General features: G+C 39.2%; 1 protein-coding gene and 1 long non-coding RNA gene across 2 annotated transcripts; one reads left to right on the forward strand and one right to left on the reverse strand.

Moving 5' to 3' along the window:
* Positions 1-308: 308 nt before the first annotated feature.
* LOC119476192 lies at positions 309-12,291 on the forward strand. Its single transcript, XR_005203969.1, has 3 exons — positions 309-320; positions 7,036-7,043; positions 12,032-12,291. It is a non-coding gene; the product is annotated as an uncharacterized LOC119476192 (long non-coding RNA).
* LOC119476191 (ion channel TACAN-like) lies at positions 5,747-13,089 on the reverse strand. Its single transcript, XM_037749431.1, has 12 exons — positions 12,933-13,089; positions 11,330-11,448; positions 10,511-10,642; positions 10,219-10,278; positions 10,035-10,130; positions 9,710-9,799; positions 9,032-9,097; positions 8,467-8,528; positions 8,123-8,215; positions 7,945-8,009; positions 6,759-6,827; positions 5,747-6,373 (listed from the first exon to the last, which is right to left on the reverse strand). Exons 1-12 carry the CDS (start codon positions 13,056-13,058, stop codon positions 6,260-6,262), a joined length of 1,092 nt encoding a protein of 363 aa, XP_037605359.1. The 5' UTR covers positions 13,059-13,089; the 3' UTR covers positions 5,747-6,259.
* Between the last annotated feature and the right edge of the window lie 1,293 nt (positions 13,090-14,382).

Here is a 14,382-nt window from a genome sequence, read left to right on the forward strand (position 1 = left end):
TACAATGTAAACTCATCCACCACAATAGTAAATACACAGAGAAAGTGCTGTGGTGACGTAGTTTAAAGAGAGAAAGAGACACACAGTGGGAGGAGGGTGTGAAGGGAGATGGATGGGCTCAACAACACAGGGGGTCTGAGAAAGCGTCAGTATTGTGCCCATAGATTGTATATAAAGATGGACGACATGACAGCTACCCAAAAGTGAAGCCAAAACATCCTTATCGCCCCCTGGTGGCTGGCTGCAGAATAGGTCATGCCCCCCGTCATGTTAGCGGAAGGGAGTACACGTCAAATAAATTTTTCCCAAAGATGGTTTCTGTCATTATCACGCTGATGTTTGTTAATTTTTCTGATAAGTTTGGTTTTAATTAGTTATTTGATGCTATAAAAAGGGGGTGAGACGTCATGATTGACAGCTGTGATTCTCTAATCACTAACAAACTGCGGCCGTGCTTGGCTCGCGATTGGTTCGGGCGAATGTGTGGGCGGGACCTCGACACCGCGGCTCCAGCTCCCCCAATCACTACTGCGCAGACTCTGGCTCCGAATGACGTCAAAATCTCAAGATGGAAGCTCCCGTATATCCGGGATGTTTTGGCTTCACTTTAATACAGTGGGAGGAAGTGGAAACGCATCATCCATCTTTAAATACAGTCTAAATATGTGAGGAGTTGGGGTGAGAACGTGTTTCACAGCCTCACAGAGGTGCTAGCATGGCTTTAGTCTAGTAGTCTATTAAACATTGAATGTGCTTTGAAGTGTCACATACACAATAACTAAACTTAAATAATGTTATCATAATAAGAAATATAAAAATAAAGATCAGAGAGTTATTTGTTACACATTCATAAAAGATCATGCATTCATAAAAGCAGAGCTACATGTTGGATATGACTGTAAAAGTTGCCCTCTTTTCATCAGCACTGCACTGGTTGGATTTTACAGTCTGACTCCAATCTGACAAAGAAACACTTTGAGGAGCAGAAGAAGACGCTCGGCAGCACATCGTCTCCTCCAAAATGCTGTTTGATGGTTGTTGAAGAAGAAGGTAGAACTGTGAAAGTCTACTGCGTACAGTCTGCTTTCTGTAGTTGCTATAGGAACCAGCCGTCCAAACCCCCAGAAAGCCAGAATATGTGTAATCAGCTCTCCAGAGCGGGAGGATGAGGGGGGGGAAGTCCTGTAGGGTTACTCCCAAAGAGATCTCTTAAAATAAAGATGAATTCCCTTTTTTCTTTCACACTCTGCAGGCCATGAAACATCTCTCTATCTCTCTCAGATTTCCTCATTCCTCATGCACCCGTTTAACAAGTGGATGTAATCACGTTCCCCTCTTATTAAATATGCATATTTAATTTGGCGCTCACTTCATATTTCCAAGAGGTGAAGGAGTGGCTGTCGTGGGACTCAATTTACTAATGAGGAGGGGAAAGATCTGGGATCTCAAAGCTGCGAGAGCACAGAGCTCTGTTTTCTTTATGACCCGTATTTTGTTGAATCATTTACTTAATTTATTTCACCTCCTCTCCGCTGAGTGGAGAGATATACATGTTGGCTGCTGTTGGTCTGGACTGCGACTCACATTCGCATCAGAGAGAGTCAAGAAGTTGATGATTTGAACGCAGATTGTTTCTGTTCCTGCAACTTATCCTCACACAACGGTTTGTGTGATATCTTATGGAAAGTTACTCCCCATTTTTCATGCGTTCTCCTACGAATAACAAGCAACACGTTTAAATTTTCGATCGTTACATGCATACAGTCTTTTCAAAATAAACTTCTGTCCTCACAGAAAACAACTTTGTTAGGTTTAGGCAACAAAACTACTTAGATAGGCTGACGAAAAGATCATGGTTTGGGTTTAAAGGGAATGTATATAACTTTTTACATGAATAAACGTATTTTAATCGTTTTTTATTGCCAATATGTGAACAGGTTGTAACCCTAACCTAAAAACCCTCCACGAGGTAAAGGAAAATCCAACGGATGTGACGTCATGCGCGCTCGCGAGTGCCTTAGCCATAGTTAACGTTCTAACGCCAACAAAAACGACCAGCCTCCACCACAACTCAGACTCCAACACAAACTCCACGAAACATATTCAAAAAAAGTTATATCTGGTGAAACCCGTCTGTGAAACAGGAATGTGACCGACGTCGGGAAAAAATGTATGCTGTGGGTGAATAGCAGAACCAGTGCGAAGAGAGTAATTGTGAGCAACAGGACGCTGACTGTCGTTGACTTAACGGCCACAGGTGTCACTGTTAACAAGCAATTTCTGATTCTTACAAAGTCCCTTTAAGTATGGATTAACAAATAAGTCAACGTTGACTTCTGGTTTCATGGGACACAAACAATTTTTTTAATTTTGTGGGATATATATACAAAATACAGTGCATTAATGGTGCATGAGAACAGTCTGTTTCAGTTACATGGTGGAGGCCTTATAGGACCTGTTCAGACCTGCTTGGATTCATCCAAACCCCTCAGGATGTATCCTTAAGTTTTTATCATTTGGGCAGATGAGGACACATAATGTGATGCTAAAATGCTAATGTGATGCTAAAATATTGAACTGTTCCTTGGTGAAGAAGAAACCCATTTGAACTCGGCCTGTCAGCACATGTGACTTTATTTTAAAGCTTGTAAAAGGGCGATCCAATGAGCTCAACTGTATTCATGTGTGATGATTTTAGTCCCCATAGTAGCCATTTCATTGTAGTGAGACCATTTTTTAAAAATGTGACCTCCCTGTATAAAATGACCTGTGGTGACCTCTAGGATAATCACAGCCTCAAGAAACTTTACAGCCACAAATATAAACACCTAGGGCAATCAGAGGATGGATGGCTTTCCTAGCTAGATTGACAATAAGGGGGTTTCTGAGCAGTTTACACAACACAAGTGCTCGTCATCCAATCGCCGAAAAATGCATTTCTTGCAGAAATCTCCAAATGTCAAAAGTTTTTGATACCAAATCACAGCATGGCTTTTTCTATGATGTTCCTCAAGGGTTTGGTGTCTTAATGTGGTATTTTAGAGGGATTATTGATCATTTTTATCCATTCTCCAGTGGTAAAAAATTGTTAAATTTAGCCCCAAATCTGTGTAACAAATGGTATCAACCCCAAAGTTGCTGCAAACTTATGACACATAATAGAGCTAATTAATCTTAATGATTACATCTGATTAATGACTAGAACAACTTGACACACAGTGCTGAATGCATCTCAAATTAGCTTTCAGATGATGTACACCACTTCTATGTGACATCTCCTGTTGACCTGCTATCTCCCCGTAAAGACCCCCTGTACCCCTCTAAAAAAGGCTGAGACAGAGGGTTAAAGCAAGTTTTAAAGATCTTGGACAATAAACCTAAAAACACCACAAAATCAGACCATCACCAACATAAATACAGAAATGTCCATATCACAGTGAGCTCTCCTCTCCTGGATCAGCCTCTTTCGTCACAATCACCTCTCCTCTATGAGCCACTTCCTCGCCTCTCATTTAATCAGTCTGTCCAGATGGAAACTGCCTTTCTCTTTCATATATGCTGTCTGAGAGAAAGCTTGTGTATTTGGGACCTACTCGACCAGAGACACCCCCTCTCTCTCTCGGCCTCCCTACTGAGTGGTTCCCAGGCTGGGAGAGGAGGTGAGCACAGATAAGAGGTCTTTATCTGCGTCCCGGTGGGAAGGTGGGTTAAGTTTAAGGTGAAGGTTTGACAAGGCGGCCCGGGCTGCTCGCTGCGGCGGTTCCCTCCTTCCTTTCTCCACCTCCCGATGCGAAGGCTCAGACTCAGTCCCCGATCCCCATGTCCTTGGGCTCATTCTTGACGGCCCCCACTGCTCCACGCTTTAATGAGAAAGATGAAAGAGGTGCAGGCTGGGAGAATACCCAGCTCTCCTCCTCCTCCTCCTCATTCACTTTGCTGCTCGTCCCGTTTGTTCAGTCTCTCTCTGGCCCTCCAGCACTAACTCATCCAACACTTTCTGCTCGAGTGGGGGGAAAGTTCTGCTGTAATAAATTGGGAGTGAGGCTGGTTTCCATTTTAAATTTTTCAGGTATTATTCCCTCTGATCTTATGTGCAAATTTCATTCCATCCTATATTTCTTTGTGTTCTACTGTAGGTATGTTTAAATCATAAAGCCGAAATCTTTCCAGTCTTTTTCTTACGATGATAACGATGTTCATGAAGTTTTTATTATTATGTCATGCATATAAATATGTCCTCATGTTGAATATCCTCTTTTCCAGGCTTTTGGGACAAAGCAACACATTAAAAATAAGCAGCCAATTCAATTTATATTTTAGAGTTCTCTCTCGGCGACTCTGGCCCTTTTGGTGCCCTCGGCGAAATTCGGATTTGCAGAGAACATTTTCGCAAGTTATACTGCAGGATTAACAGAATAATTAACAAAGTCAGACAGTCCTGGTGACAGCAAATATTATTTTTGCTTCAATAACATGTATTGAAAAGGTGCTATGTTCAATATTCTTTGTTAATACTGTTTAAGTATTTGGTTCACTGTAAAACTATGAGCCTTATAGAAGCAAATGTGCAAAAATGAAAACAGAGGACTAGCATGTAGATCTAAAATCTTACAAGTCTTGACATCTGTCCATCCAGAGAAAGAGTTAGAGGGGTGAAAAGTGTATTTCTTTCTTTATTTCTTTATTTGTTCATTTGTTACCTCAATGCAGAAAATGAGGAAGGGCACCCACCGGCATTTCTTTTTTTTTAGCGCCACCCAAAAGGTGTCGACCTAGGCGACCGCCTATATGGCCTCTGCCTTAAGCCGGCCCTGATTAAAAGTACCAGTTCAACTTACAATTATGTACATTATATAATCTTGATTTGAAATCATAAAACTCTTAAGGGGCAGAATAAAATGGTGATTACTTTATGCACAAAATTACATTAGAAAACTCCCACAATTTGCGGTCTTGTTAAGATTTATTTTATTCTGCATGATAACGTTTCAGCTGGGGCTGGCAAAGTTAATGTGATGTAGAATGACCTAAAAATATGAATAAAATGTCTGAAAAATATGAATGTCCAAAAAATATTGGTAAAATGTCCAATAAATATTAGTAAATATCCAAAAAATATGAATAAAATGTCCCAAAAATATTAGTAAAACTTTGATAAAGTGACCGAAAAAAAAAAAAAAATGTTTTTGTGCAGATAGTTGTTACCCAACATCTCTAAGATTAGTTTCTTTTAATATTACAGCAAAACTAATCTCTTATCGTTATTTCCATCTGCTACAGAGGCCAGATTAACATTAAAAAAGGGAGTTTCCCAGTCCTGATGTGGCCTCGAGTCCTGATAATTGTCTTGTTCACACTACAGCAGAACCACTTCCTAATTACTAACATTCACTCAGTGAAATTGATGATTGACCTTGATGGCATGTGAACAATAAGCACTATAGTTCAACACCTCCTCATCGCTCAGTCCTGCAGCAGCAGATGGCGGACTGTGATCGCCCTCAAGAGATGTGATCCATCTGGGAAAATGAGTCCCAGAAACCCCAAATAAAGAAAAGTGTGACGATTGTCCAAAAATAAAGACCAGATTGAAGGTTTTAATGGATGAAATGTACTGTGTGTTTACATTAACAGCTTCAATTCAATGCCTCCACCTTGTGGTCATTTTGATGTATTGCAGTAAAGTACTAATTGCTTTATGAAGGGTGGAAGTAACAGGAACACCAAAGAAAAAGCCATGCAGGGATTTAGTATCAAAAACTTTTGACATTTGACTTTTGACAAGAGGACTTTTCTCTAACTTAATCTAAAATATTTCATCATTTCCCTTTCATTTAAATGTAATAATCTGAGAGGTTTGGAGGAGAAACAGTGAAAACAAGAACATGCGGTTCTTTGGAGGAGTGTTTTATTAAGCACTTTCTGTAAGGCGAAAATACACTGCAGCTGCTGAGCAACAAACTTTTGATTTCCTAATGTGAATATGATGCAATAACTTAGTTATCTGCATATTCAGTAACATTTTCTTTTCATAATATCCTGCTGTAACAACCTTAGCGTCACTCAGTAAGACCCGGTCTATGACCTACCCGTACAACGTATTGCTTTGACCATCATTTACACATTAAATCAAAAAGATGCTGATAAAATTATAGCAACAACAATCACAACATGGATAAAGAGCTCTAAAGAGAATATTAGAGCTAATGGTAACTTTTTTGGAGGATTTTTTGGTGAATCTGTACGTTATTTGAAGTCTTTATAAGCGCTTGGACTTGTCCTGGGTCTTGGTGTATTTCTGGTAAACCATTCCCAGTGTGGTGAAGAAGTTTCCCATGAAGATCACCATGTAAGAGCAGCCGCACATCGCAACCTACACCACAGCAACAGAACAGAGAAAAGCTCAGTCAGAGGCTCTTTAAGACTCACAGAACTCTTAGAAAATATGGTGTTACACAAGCGACTATCTGCATGTTTATCTGTATTCAGGAATTATACCAGACGTTGTTCAGTCTCTCCACTGAGTCTAAATAAAAACTGTGTGACTGTTAATGGGCGATATGACGATATATATCATCAAAACAATATAAGGCCTTTTTAAGATTTCATAAACAGCTTTATGGACATTTATCCTCAATGGACATCAGCCATCCTTCCAGCACTGTCTGAATGAGAGTTATGACTAAGAAGAAGTGGTGTTCTGGCAAATTTCACGAGTAAATGAACGAGGGAGCGTTGAAGCTCTGCGGTGTACAAACCTGCCACTCTTTACACTCCGGGAGCTGAAACATCCGGAAAAGTGTTAAGCCGTTGTAGAGCTGCCAGAACTGTAAGAGGAAGAACAGTGAACAGTCACGAATGCTCTAAAAAAGTCAACTGTGGAGTAAAAAAAAGTTTTTAAAGGACCAATATTTGTTAAATGTTGTTTATTTTGTTGAAATCATCTGAGAGGTTTGGAGGGGAAACAGTGGAGCGTTATTTGGCCTCCTTCCCAACATGCTAGCATGACATGGTTGGTACCAATGGATTCCTGAGGTTTTATAGTTTCATATATTTGTCCTTTCACTCTAGAAAAACTGAGCCTACTACAGCCTCTGAAAGACAATAAAGATGGTCTCAGAGGGTTAAACACAAGGAGAGATATTCAGCTCGAGGGGTATAGATGTACAGTTCACGAGCCTATACTTGCACACAATCAGCAGGCAACAGACAGGTTTGTGCACATTTCAGCCTCCGATTCTCAGATCACAAACTCATGCTGTCAGTTACAAACACCTCCATTAATGAATCAACAGCACTTCGTTTCATAGAGCACTGGTTTCCAACGTTTTTCTTTAAGGGACCCCTTTTCTATCATTGAGTAATCTGACGACCCCTACGAAGTATAAAACAAACTATACAAATTTGATGTTATGAGTTTCCACTTTGAACCACTATACTATAGTCGGATAGAAGCCACCATTGGGTTAATTTATCCATCTACATCGTATTATGGGTGATACGGCGTGATGTCCGTGGCTGACTACATGTATCAGCGGCTGATCTAACGAGCTTCCGGTGAGTGCAAAACGGCCGTGTGCGAGTTGAGACGACACTACCCTGTCAAAATTCACACACTATGTAAGTACATAGTGTAAACAGTGTACTACGTGGAAGTGTACTAACGGATGTATCCAAATTGAGATGCAGTTTATGACTTTTTATCGCCCCCGACCCGCCAGAAATCCCCCGTCAGAAACTCGTGTTTACGCACACTTTGACTCTCACAAACACACTCAATAAAATCTATTCATTAGGTATTAAAAATTATACATTATAAATAAACAACAGGAGTTTCTTTGGGGTGCTAGGGAGGGTGTCATGGCTATCCTAGGGGTAGCTACAGCACTAACAAGCCCTAGATGTAAGTAAGCAGTGAGCACCAATAAGAGAGAGGCTACTCACTTGACCGAAGAACAAGAAAGGAAGGAGGAAGGTCAAGCCTCTCCACATCCAGGACTGGAAACCCTCTGAACACCAGAAGAGGAAACCAGAAAAAGAAATTTAATTATTATTATTATTGAAAGTCTTTTAGAGTCGTTCAACTACAAATATAAACTGAGAAGCTTAGACCTGCACTCACCGACTGTAATGTCCATAGTGTGTCCTTCTCCCAGCGCTCTGAGTCTGTACAAGCAGCCACTCTGGTAGTAGTACTGGAGAAACTGGACAAAACCTATTTTTGCAACAGAGAAAACAGAGAATAAAGGAAGCTGTTAATTGTTGGCGAAGATATCACTTATCAAATACAGTCGTAGACTATTCCAAATGTAAATAATACATTTGGCGACTGAATTGTTTGTTTTTATCTCTGTTAAAATAGTTATTATCGAAGGAAAGAAGAAAAACATCCCTATAACAGCTGATTCCAAAACAGCATGCTATGCTGATTAGTGTATAGTGTATAGTTAAATTTGAACCTCTTACTTTGGTACAGACAGTATGTCAGGAACTGGTTCCTAAACATCTGGTAGAGAGCGCCCTCAGGCCTGCGAACAAACACAACATCTGGTTAGAGTGAAGCACAAACCCAAACTTTTACGACACTCAAGTTGAAAAGAGCAAAAGCATTTTGATGGTAATGTTTCAACATGAGTTAAAGAAGATTAATTATACGCACGTCACGTAAGTGCGAGGCTATCAGAACAGCGACAGTAAAGAAAAAGGTAACGCCTGCACACGACTACATGCCACATAATTTTTATTGACTACGTTTCAATCCTGCTTGGATTTTCTTCAGGTCAAAATGTTTGGAAACAACACCCATATTTATACATAAAGCACACCAACAGGCAAACAAGCTCTGTGATGGCGAGTGAAAATATAATAGCTTTCTCTTTGGAGTAAGAGGGTATCTAAATCGCCTCCTCTTCTTGGTGATCTAATGAAATGTTCCAACACCAATGACTCAATGTATCATGACAATATTTTGTACAGTTATGGTGAAAGTGTAAAACTCTTCCTCAAATGAAAAGTGGATCACATCACTCACCAGGTGAGCATGACTCCAGACAGGAAGGTCGACACATAGTGATGGAAAACCCACCAACCTTTGATCCTGAAACAACATGGAAGGACTCACACTGAAGGGAACAGGACTGTATGTAGTAGACCAACACGATGTAATGCTAGGTGGAGATACAAACTAGGTCTATGTGACATCAAACTAAAAAAGTTGTGGGGCATTATATATATTTATTACACGGCTGTGTTGAATACTCAATTCTGATTGGTCAATCACGGCGTTCTGCGGTCTGTTATTTCTTTATAACAGACCGTTGCTATGTATAACAGACCGTTGCTATGGACACAGCTCTGATGTCGGACTCTGGCGGACCGTTTTTGTGTCAAATTATTGATTTCTTAAGTAAGTAGCCGTGTAATAAGCGGGATAATGTACAGGTCATTGTTGCGAAAGAATCCCCTTCAGGGCGATGAGAGACCACGGCATCGCCCTGTCGGGGGTTTCTTTCACAACAATAAGGAAGTTAAACAGCCAACATGTTAACCCTCAGTTCAGCTGCACAGAGCCGCTGCAGACAGCTGCATAGATGAAAATGAGAACATACAGTATCTGTTACCTGACACGTGTGAGTGAAAAATGCGTCTGATATGCTTGCGGTCTAGACATGGGGTAGATAATTATTAAAAAAATGAATTTGTGGCAGACCTTGAGCCGTTGCTGATGAGGATACTCTCCCGGATGGTGAGTGTACAATAGTACCACACCAACAGGAAGTTGAACATGGCATCTAGGGCTCTGAAACAAAAGCAAAAAAAGGAACATAAAGACATTAAACAGAACCAAATAAAGGCTTATCTTATGTTATCTGATATGGAAACATCAGTCAGTATATCAATATTTTAGTATTGGCCTCAGACTCTAGCATGCAGGTAACAGGAGTTATGTTGGTGACTTAATAACTGTAGTGAATTAGGCCATGAATTAATACTTTTGTTTGGACATTCCCTTTGTTACAAGAACTAAATCTCACCTGTAGCTGAACAAAAAGCGGCATGTGAAGGAGAACACGAAGAGGATGACCGTGAGGACCAGTTTGAATTTCTCGTATTCGTCTTTGTAAGCAAACCTGAAATGATGTTAAAAGAATGTGACGTTGATGTGACTTTAAAGACATTTCTGGGGGTTGTAAGAAAAGGAACGTTAATGTGACTTACTTTGTCTGCTTGTTGAGGAGAGTTACGTTGACGTTTCCTAAAACAAGAGTGAGGTATAACCTGAACACGAAGAGATGTCAGTCATTCACAATGCATCTTTTAATCATTTTGTTGTTTTAAAATGGGAATAGATTCAAATAAAATGTGGTGCTTCATTAGCTGAAGTATAAGATCTGTTAGAGCTGTTATAACTGTGTATTTACTGTTACAGGACTAGTACAACAGTTTGACATTTGGAAAAATGCTGACAGTTTGTTATGAAACACCGATAGATCATATGACAGAGACACACCCGTTCTTCTTTGGCAGAAAAGCTTCCATCTCAGAGAAAGCGTACGCTCTGTCTTTGATGGACTCCTCGATTTCAGCGATTGTTTCCACGTCATCGGGGTTTAATTTGGGTGTTGGATGTTTTTCTTTGCATCTAAACATAGACAAAAAAAAGCATTATGTTTATCTCACAGCACAGACTTTCACTCTAACTGTCGTTACATGTTGGCTTGCTCTTGATCATTTTCAATACTACAGTCCTCGGCACTGTGAGCCTCTCTCATCAGCTGTTCACTGACTTCACTGTGTGAATGTGTATGTTTGTATGTGGAGAACTCCTCCACAGCCTTGAGCTGTTTATGTTTATTTTTCTTAATCATCGCATTTCAGACAGCATTTTTCTATGCTTTTATTGTACATGTTCATATCGCGATGACGATGAAAATATGATTTATCGGTCAGGACTAATCCCTACTCACAAACACTGCCACTGCCACCAATCCAGCTCTACCACTGCATTTAAAATGTCTCTGCAGTGATGGGCAACCCAAGCACCCACATTATCTACAGATAAATACATCTTCTCATTGCCCTGACACTCTGAGTACTCCTCACACTCATCAATATACGTTCAATTTTGAATTCATGTTTGTTTGTCGAGCACAATCTCATGCAAAAGCATGTCAGATATATTATCTGAGGCCTTTAGGTCCTGGCCGAGATATGGGCTGTTGTATTTTGAATGAACTCTTATTACAAGAAGAAAGGACATTAAAAGTAATCTAGTATGTTGTACAAATACGGACAGCAAATTCTCAGTGAATAGCTGTTCAATACTTACACTCCTAGTGACTCAGCGAGCTCTTTCATTTTCTTCCTCTGACGTGCTATAGCACCGGAGCAGCTGTCTTGCAGTTTGGTCACTTCCTCAAGTTTCTGTTTGTATAGACGGTGGGTGTCCTGGAGGTGAAAAAGGAATATATAAAGTTGTGTTGTGCCAAAGACTTGTGCCAAACCCGTCTGGGGTTTATTTCACAACAATGACCGGCTCGCTGTACATTATCCCTTACATAATACAGTATGTGAAGGGGGACTGATTTTGGTGTATTCATAGGCCGAGGCTCATTATTTTCCACTGGGCATGTGACCTACAATGACAGTTGCTGCACAATTAGCTGTGTTGTAATCGTGATCATGTTTTGAAATCCACAGTTAAGTGAGGCTTTGAGTTTAGAGTGCCTTGGAAAACTTTCTATTCATAGGTCGACCGTCTGACCAGTCACTTGTGTTCCAGCAACAATGGAGCAATGTAACTAAGTACTCTCACTTTGATATTATGCTTTTGTACAAGGCTAAGATAAAATATAGTATTTTTCGATACATATATCTGACAGCTATACAGGAACAAGTTACTTTGAAAGATTAAAATTTGTATTATGTTTGTATAAACTCTCACATTATCCAACAGTTGCCACATGTCCAGCTGAAGAACTTTAATAGGTCTACTATATGGAGCAAATCTTTGCTGGGATGGTGGAGTGAGTGAAATATACATTTCAGTCTTCAGACGTTTCTAATCCTTTTGTAAATGTTGCCTATATTATCATATTAGATAACACAATGTAGTCTAATATATGATAAATGGGTACTGTAGATAGACAGAGGAAAAAAGGTTCATGTTGACGAATAGATACTATAAATCTGTATGTTGTCTGTATGTTTTTCATACATTACAGCTCCATACATACATATATTATGTATATATTTTATATAGTTAAAAAATGCTGTGTGTACTATATTTACACTTTATCCCAAAAACATGCATCATTCTGTGACATTTTATGTTTTTGCTCAAATTGATGATGCCTCTATCATCCCCTCTCTCTGTATATATATGTATATATATATGTATATGTATATATATACACATATACATATATATATACATATACATATATGTTCAACATGTATATGTATATATATATATATATATATATATATGTGTATATATATATATATATATGTATATATATATATATATATGCATATATATATATATATATATATATATACACACATATCTAGTGGAAGAAGTACTTCTTACTTACTTCTTCTACTTAAGTAAAAGTAGTAGTACTACAGTGTAAAAAAATACTCTGTTAGAAGTAAAAAACCCTGCATTGAAATGTTAATTAAGTAAAAGCACAAAATCATCAAATTGTACTTAACTAAAGTAACATTACAATTAGTAACTCTGAATAGTTGTTTTGGTAGCTGACGTCACTGGTGCTCCTCCAAAACAGTGCCGTGCGGGGACAAAGTGACATCACTTCCGGTCTCAGTTCTCCACACTGAGATCTACTTTCACTACACGTCGTTAGTTCCGTAGGTTAACGCTAACTGACACCGGAAACAACGTTAACAGTTGTTTAACGTTAACGTACCTGGAATTGTTGGTAGTTCTTCTCTAAATCCTCCCATTCCCGCAAACACTCAGTTAAACCCGACGGACTGGACAACATGTTTCTTACTGTGACTATCTGAGGAAAGCTGCTGGAGTTGAGTAACATTCAGGACAGCTGTGCAACAAGTTGGGCTGCTTCCTGTCACAGCCTTCAGAATAAAAGCCTGAAGTGTTTTTGTTTTGAGACCAAAATATGAGACTTTTATTTTATTTTACTTGTGTTTTAAAAAGTATAAAAGTTGTTTGTTGACAGTAGTAGAAAGTAATTAAGAACACTTACTCAAGTACTGAACTTAAAGGTCCCATATTGTAAAAAGTGAGATTTTCAGGTCTTTTATATTATAAAGCAGATTTAAGTGCTATATATTAGTGATGGCGAGCTGAAGCTTAATGAAGCATTGAAGCTTTTCAGCAAATTGGTTCAGAAAAGGGTTCATTTCTCGAGGCTTCATGTGCACGAAACCACCTGGTGGCCAAAGAGTGTAAAACAGGCAGATATGATCTTAATCATGTGATCTGTGATATACTGTATTTTGCGCCAGTGAAGGCTGTTGGGAATGACTATAAACAATGAAAGAAAATATATATTACCATGTAATCCATTTATATCTATATAATAAATAATAGAATGTCTATTTTCTAGTAAGTATATTATGGGTATATAACATACACGTCTAATAAACTGTAATGGTTTTATGAGTAATGCATCTTATGTGTGTAGTGTGCGCGCATGCACGTGAGGTGGAGCGAGCTGTGAGTGAAGGCAGGCAGAGGAGCAGAGGAGCAGAGACTCCGGCCCTGGAGACCAAAGCTACGATCTCTCCCGCATACTACGACCGCTGCCAACACTGTTTTGCAAGACAGGCTTCACTAGATATAACTTTACGGTTTTGGTGCTTCCGTGTAGTTTGTGTTGGAGTCTGAGTCTGAACAGCGTAGCCACACGTGAACGCACATGGGACACCGACCCGGATTGATTTATATGTATAAGAATTTACAAACAGTCCCTTTAAGCTCAGATGCTGAGTTTTGCTTTATTGTTATACTATATCCAATCTTGGAGCATCTTAACTATGATTTAGAGATTATTTTACTTTCAATATTTTTCAAAAATAATCTAAATTTGAATAATTATTGTTTAATTAATTTAAATCAACGGTTGTGTTAAATCAACGGTTTTAAAGTCCAATCTCAAAACACAACTACAATTTACTACAACTTTTGTGCTTTTATTTTTCTAAGGTCACGTAAAACATCCGGTTTTATCACAGCTGACGATGACGCTCTTTACAAAACAAGACGTTCCAGTGTGCGTCGTGCGTGCTGGACGTTCTAGAGTGTCACTGATTGGACCAATCAGAAGTGAGCTCTCAGAATTTGGCTCCTCGTTTTAGCCAATCAGCTTCAAGACCTCCAAACAGGCTCTTGTG

Source organism: Sebastes umbrosus, chromosome 17 (genome assembly GCF_015220745.1).
Source record: "Sebastes umbrosus isolate fSebUmb1 chromosome 17, fSebUmb1.pri, whole genome shotgun sequence".
NCBI lineage: Eukaryota > Metazoa > Chordata > Actinopteri > Perciformes > Sebastidae > Sebastes > Sebastes umbrosus.

Excerpts from the sequence above, each read along its gene's own strand:
- LOC119476191 (XM_037749431.1), bottom strand. The coding sequence starts at position 13,058 with ATGTTACTCAACTCCAGCAGCTTTCCTCAGATAGTCACAGTAAGAAAC. Across the intron at positions 11,449-12,932 it reads AGAACTACCAACAATTCCAG|GACACCCACCGTCTATACAA; the intron begins GTACGTTAACGT and ends TTTCACCTCCAG. Across the intron at positions 6,828-7,944 it reads CTTTCTTGTTCTTCGGTCAA|TTCTGGCAGCTCTACAACGG; the intron begins GTGAGTAGCCTC and ends TTCCTCTTACAG.